The following is a 2,355-nucleotide window of genomic DNA, read 5'->3' on the forward strand; positions in this document are numbered from 1 at the left end:
TCACCCCCCAGACCTGCCCCACCCGTCTCTTCCTGTTTGGGGTCCTCTTCTCTCTGGCCTTCTCCTGCCTGCTGGCGCGCTGCCTGGCCCTTCTGGGGTTCGCCATGGCGCGGGGCTGGGGTGAGCCCGCCGTGGCCCTGGCTCTCTTCATCGTCCAGGTGGTCATCGCCGTGGAGTGGCAGATCATCGTGCTGGTGCGGGATGGCAAGCCCTGCCACTACACCCAGGGGGAGTTTGTCATGCTGCTGATCTACGTGCTGTGTCTCCTGGCTGGGGGTCTGGTCCTCTCCCTGCGCTGCCTCTGTCGCTCCTGTCTCACCTACAGCTACAATTACACGGGGGGCACCCACAGACAGAGCCAGGTCCAGGCCACGCTGCTCTGCCTCACCCTGCTACTCTCCGCCTGCATCTGGGTTGTGTGGATCGCCCTGCTCACCCGGGGCAACCCGGAGATGGGCCGCCGGCCTCTGTGGGACGACCCCGTGCTGAGTATCGCCCTGGTGGCCAACGGATGGGTCCTGCTGCTGGGTCACGGGCTGCCCCAAGTGGCCTATCTCTGTAAGGGGGGGTGCAGGGCCAAGGAGGGCCCCTTAAGCTTCGCTGGCTGGACCAGTCCCAACGCCGAGATGCCTGGGTTGGCCAGCATGAAGGAGGGGAGGGAGAACGGCAGCTTCGAGAGCGAAGGTGAGGACAAGAAAGGTCAGTAGTATCCCTAACCCTAAAAGACAGTATAGTAGGTCTAGCAGGGGAGGCTGGTGGAGGTAGAAATCGGAGGACGGGCTCATTGTAACACATGGAACGGAATTAGGAAGGGTATTAAACATACTACCAATTTCTACCTCCACCAGCCTCCACTGATGTGGAGTTTCAGTTCAACAGCAACATCACACCAGACAAACACTCAATCGACTTGAGTGTCATTCCTCTAGCGTGTCTAACGTGAACGATAGAGAATGGATGAGATATGACATGAAGAGCTTGATACATCAGTCACTTCAGTACGTGACCTTCAGTAGCAGTAATGTAAACAGTATGATGATGAGTAGAGTGCCCAGATAGCTCACTGAGTGACTGAGTCATGTTCCCTCCTCCAGGCAGAAGGAAGGACCCAGCAGTCCGGTCACCGTACGAGTCTGGGTTCTCCATGACCGTGAGTACTGAATAGACAGGATGAGCTGGATCTGGATGAGCTGTAATAATAATAATAATAATAATAATAATAATAATAATAATAATACTAACTTTATTTGTATGGCGCTTTTCCTGCAAACGTTGCAGCTCAAAGTGCTTTAATCATTATATAATCTTAATTTAATTATTTTGTAACTTAAATGCAATATTAAAAGGATGGGTTTTTATAATCTTAATTTAATTATTTAGTCATTTAAAGGCAATATTAAAAAGATGGGTTTTTTAGTCTTGACTGTAATACTGCATGATGTCATCTTTACCACTACAGCCAATGTTCAACTAATGAAAACTACAGATATATTTAAAAAATGTTTTTATAATAATAATAATGTTTATTTTTATTTTTTTTATCACATACCCAGAGCATGTCACAGGTCAAGCAAACAGAAATCAGACATATTAATTAACAGACACATCATTGCAGTACGGTGATGAATGTCTAAATGTGTGTGACTGTGTTTCAGGAAATAGACCCTGACAAAGACTACACCATCCCACGGCCTCAGACCACCAACATCAGCGAACCTTATGATGAATACTACGGACACAGCCTATCTGAGTGATTAGGATCACACTGCTATTCATATACACAGACATACACACACACACACACACATACATCTACACATACTGTACACTTACTGACACTGACACTGACACTGACACACACACACACACACACACACACACACACACAAACTGCAATGTAAAATCAAACAAGTTCACTCTAGCTGAACCAACACATCAATTCTCATGCCACCACATGTTCTTGTATAGATGTAAATAGTCTTGTTTAATACCTGCACTGTAACCCAACCCATGATTTTAGGAATACGTGAGTCTCACTGACCAGGCTGGATAGATTCGATGATTCATAATTACTCCACATGAGTTTACTGAATCTGAGTGAATATGACAGCGTTTTTATTGCATGCTGCTTTGAAAACACCAGAGACAGTGTCTGATAACCCAGGGCAATGGAGGAGGTGAGGAGCTGTCCCGATAGAGGTGCCACACGACAGGGATGGGCAGGGGTACATGTGGAGGAGGGTGGAGGGAGAGGAGGAGAGAATCTGGCAACGCAGGAGCAGACTCACATCTTTATTAATGTCTTCATGTATTCTATTCTTCACGTATGTAAAGCTACTAAGGAATGGATTTGTT

The 2,355-nt window shown here is 47.3% G+C and overlaps 1 protein-coding gene across 1 annotated transcript in view; it reads left to right on the plus strand.

The window, feature by feature from the left end:
- The window catches only part of LOC308150607 (G-protein coupled receptor family C group 5 member D), a gene marked incomplete at both ends in the record, with an annotated part of 2,355 nt that extends 601 nt beyond the window's left edge, over window positions 1–1,754 (plus strand). Inside the window, 3 exons of the mRNA XM_080523421.1 lie at window positions 1–684; window positions 1,095–1,150; window positions 1,656–1,754. The exon at window positions 1–684 is cut by the window's left edge and continues 601 nt beyond it. Coding sequence (XP_080379547.1) covers window positions 1–684; window positions 1,095–1,150; window positions 1,656–1,754 — 839 coding nt within the window. The remainder of the gene's footprint in view (window positions 685–1,094; window positions 1,151–1,655) is intronic.
- Window positions 1,755–2,355: the final 601 nt, after the last annotated feature.

Source organism: Nansenia antarctica (assembly GCF_963989245.1).
Source record: "Nansenia antarctica genome assembly, chromosome: 2".
Taxonomy (NCBI): Eukaryota; Metazoa; Chordata; class Actinopteri; order Argentiniformes; family Microstomatidae; genus Nansenia; species Nansenia antarctica.